At 41.1% G+C, this 4,144-nt stretch overlaps 1 protein-coding gene across 1 annotated transcript in view; it reads right to left on the bottom strand.

The window, feature by feature from the left end:
* Positions 1-1,001: 1,001 nt before the first annotated feature.
* The window catches only part of LOC103779286 (kalirin-like), a gene marked incomplete at both ends in the record, with an annotated part of 31,024 nt that continues 27,881 nt past the window's right edge, over positions 1,002-4,144 (bottom strand). Inside the window, one exon of the mRNA XM_008946913.1 lies at positions 1,002-1,125. Coding sequence (XP_008945161.1) covers positions 1,002-1,125 — 124 coding nt within the window. The remainder of the gene's footprint in view (positions 1,126-4,144) is intronic.

Below are 4,144 nucleotides of genomic sequence, written 5' to 3'. Positions count from 1 at the left end.
CGGGGGGCTGCAGAGGGGCTGGGGGGGCACCCGTAGGGCTCCTCCCTCCTCACGTGCCACGGCTCTGCCACAGGGCTTACAAGACAGAAAGCCTCCGCAGAGGAAAACACTTCATCACAGGCTCTCCCGGGGAGGGGTGGATCCAATGGACATGCTCAAGTGCTTTCCTGAATCAAGGCTGGGCTTTGGTTGTGTCAAAATCACAACAAGCGTTTGCTTGCCTCTGCTGGGAGGGAAAGCCCCAGATTAGTCCTGAGCAGGCCTCACAGACGGCTTATAGGGATGGGTCCTCTGAATTGGAGCACAGTAGTCAGGCACCCAGGGCAGAAGACGGAGCTTAACCCCACAGTTCTCAACCTTTTCCATACTGGGAGATCTCCGAGAGAGACAGACACACAGACACACACACACACGAGACCCTCTCCTGGCAAGACAGAGTCAGCATTTCTGCCCTGTCTGATAATATGGAAAGAAAAAGGTCATTGAGACCATCTCCCCAGGCCATAAATCTTAAGTATCTCAAGCTTGAGAACCCCTTATCTTAAGATGTTGTGAAATATCGACCTAAAGAAAACTCATCAACTTCAGTAAGTCCATTGGTTCACCCAGTGGCCTTCTCACTGCTGCAGTTGCTCCGATGGAGTTGCAGATTGGGCTGGGCCAGAGGTCTGTAAATCACTATTGTCCCAATTTTAAGAACAGTTATTTAACCACATATATAATTGCTTTTTTAATGAAGATTACTTACTTGCTTGTGGGATGCCAGGAAAAAGAAAACGAAAAACAAAGGCTGCATTTTATCTTGCATGCAAAAATCCTGCTAAAATGGATACTACAAAAAAGAAAAAAAAAGATAACTAAAGTGAAAAAAAAAAAAAGCCAACACAAAAAACCAAACCCAAAATCGCCGCCCCCTCCCTCTCTCAGGAGAGGATGCTATAGGGGGTGAAAAGGATGGGAAGCAGGAGAGCAGCACACAGCTTTCAGATGGCCTTACTCACTTTAACAGAGACTTTGTTCCCCAGAATATCCTTGGATTTACGTGGCCCATTGGCTTCATTTTTGCCACTGCTCTCCTTTTCCGCCCGCTTTCTCATGCGCAGGGTATGCCATGAACATGACTTCCTGTTGTACCAAAAAATGCAGCAATCAAATGGCAAATCATAGCAGGAAGGAAGGATTTGGAAAGGGGAACCAGCATCCACATTTGCGATTACTGCAATTCCCTAGAAGGTGAAAGCCACCGGCAATACGCCCATCTCAATCTGAGCAATGAGAGTTGAAGGTAAAAACCAAACCAAACAGTTCTGCAAAGCAGATGTTGTGCCACACTTGCCGTTTAAATGCATGGATCAGGAAAAAAAATGCCCATGATGGAAGCAGGCAACTAGAATTTGCTCATCTGGTTTTAGGGACTTTGTCTTGCATTGCCACAAATAGAAAGTTCTTTTATTTTTGCTACAGTTAACAGGTTAATTCTTTCCTCGGTCTTGTTGGTTAGAAGCAGTGAAACAAATGCAAATACATGAGTATAGTCTTAATAGATTATGCAGTAGAGCAAATAAAAGAAAAATTAAAGACGTTCAAGGTGTTGCTCCTTACATGTTGCTCAGAACATTAATAGCTCAACAAGTAGAAGCTACATCATTAACTTTCCAAGAGATGTAATTTCCTAGAATGAAAGGCTCTGCTGTGCCTCTCAAGACCAAGAATTCCCCATTTGATTTTGCCAGTCCAGTCAGAGAGGACATCAGTCAGCTCATGTTTTTTTGACTAGTGTCACAGCAGGCATGATTTCCAGTACATTTTTCACCCCTCATTACTGCTCCTATGACCTTGCTCTTGGAAAAACAAGAACAAAAAAATAGACCATGTCACCCTTTGTAAGAGCAATGCTGTGCTGACAACAGAAACTGCACACCAAAGCAAACATAAAAAATTAAGAAAAAAAGAAAAGAGTTCTTAATATGGATTTCATTGGGTTTCAACAGTGGACAGGTTGGGGGTGTATTTGGGAAAGGGTATGTTGTCCAAAGCAGAAAGCTTTCAAAACAGCAGTGTGATGAGCTGGGATCCAGGTTCAAAGCATCTGCCCACCTTTAAGTCATGCAAATTTGATTTGCATGTTTAAGCCCAATGCTTGGCACATGTCGAGTCTACAGTACCTTGGCACATTTTACAAAGCAAGTTGCATGTAATCCAACGGTCACCTGCGGTGCCAATAAAAGGCAGTACGTTAGCAAGGTGGGACTCAAAGGGTGCCCCGCACAGCCGACGCTCCCTGTGAACACTGCATTCCTAAGCGGTTTTTGGTTTTGCAACAGGGACCAGTGTCTCCACTGCAAACAGCTGGCTCAGTCAGTCATGTTTGAGCACGAGGAGCGCCAGAGCACCCAGCACATCTCAGCCAGACCCTAAGTGCTGTCTGGTTTGGGTGTTTCTGGAGGAGGTCCAAATTAGAAGTGCAGAGCAGGGGAAATTATCCAACACTTCAGGGCTGTTACATTTTCCTTTGAGACATGGTAAGAGTCAAGAATGTGGCTGATGGACTCCCTGACCTATCGGTGAATAATACATGATGCCAACACTACTGGATCAACCACATATTTTTGTGTACAGTATTTGTCAACAGAAGAAACAGTTTTATTACTTGTACTGATTAGTCAATATGATCTGGCAGACTACACAGGGCTGACTATAACACCAGCTCCAGGTCATTTTTTAGCCACAGGACTTCTATTATTAACGCATCTTTTTTGTTTCAGGGTTGTTTTAGCTGTTTGAAAACATGATTTAAGACTTTAAATCTCACTGCAGGGAAAAAGAGAGAAGTGCAATGCATGTGTCTTTCACCTACTTAACGCCTTCCTGGCCACAGTTCATCCCACTACATAATTTGATTGAGAATTTTGACTATACAGCTGCCATTAAATCAGTCTTCACCAGGGACCTGGTGCCATGGATGAATTTAAGGGCACACGGTTGCATATTGTGGTTAGAGGAACCCGGGAATGGCCACGGCAGTTGTGCAAGAGACATGCTAAGCAATTCCTTTGGCTTAACATGACATTTATATCAGCATTCATTACTAACTGACAGGTCAAGTCATCATTTCTGCTGACTGAAACTACAGTGGATATCAAATTATTATTTTTAGTGAATCTGCCACAAAATCTTTCCTTGTGTTCAATTCTGCACCTTGAGGTACTCACGTAAGGTAACACAAATTGTAGCATACATCATGCATTACCATCTAGTAATTTTAAATGTTAAAAGAAATCAACAGGTATTACTGAAAAGAGGGTTGTACCTTCTGTATTTAATACCAAAAAACATTTTCTTGCATTAGTCATTTCAGACTGACAAATTTCTAAAAATCAGAAAAGAAAAATATATATCCACACATTTGTTAAATAAGCAACATAATGTTATAAACAAAAACAAAAAAAAACCCAAAACAAACCAAAAAAGGGTCAAACTAGTTATTTTACCTCATTAAAACATGCTCATGGTGAAAATTTATTTTACATATTTAAAATAGTACAATTGAAATTAGTTACATTACAGGTACAATGATGAACATTGTGACTATCCATTTTATTGCACAAACCTGACTTCATCAATATGAGTTTGTTTCTTTTCTTTTCTTCTTTTTTAAATAGTGCAAAATACTTTATACAGGAATGTACTTGGATGGGGGTCTTGCAAACCAAAAAAATATATTACAAAAGTTACCGCAAACAGAAAAAAACCAAAACAAAACAAAATAAAATTAAAAAAAAAAGATACAAGCTGTACAAGGAAATTGCCATAGACAACAAAATCTCTCCTCCTTGAGAAGCAAACCTCAGTCCAACATGGGGCCTGGATTTTTTTGTGGGTGTTTTTTTTTTTGCTAGATGCTGTTATAACCAATATATAGATTAGTATCTTAATACAACATAAATATAAGTCCAGTCCAAGCGGTCCATGTTGGTGTAAAATGGTGTAACATAAAACATATCTTTAACCGTCTATGGTTTTATTTCTCTCCAAAGTATAAACAAAACCCCACAAAATGAAAATAAGCAAAACCCGAGCTATCCACCACGGCTGCCCGACGCTGCGGATTGACCACTCAGCTTGTTCCAACGGCACTGTAGAT

Source organism: Merops nubicus, unplaced genomic scaffold (assembly GCF_000691845.1).
Source record: "Merops nubicus isolate BGI_N331 unplaced genomic scaffold, ASM69184v1 scaffold18709, whole genome shotgun sequence".
Lineage (NCBI taxonomy): Eukaryota > Metazoa > Chordata > Aves > Coraciiformes > Meropidae > Merops > Merops nubicus.
The sequence above is the reverse complement of the archived record's forward strand: the minus strand, read 5'-3'. Positions and strand labels throughout refer to the sequence as shown.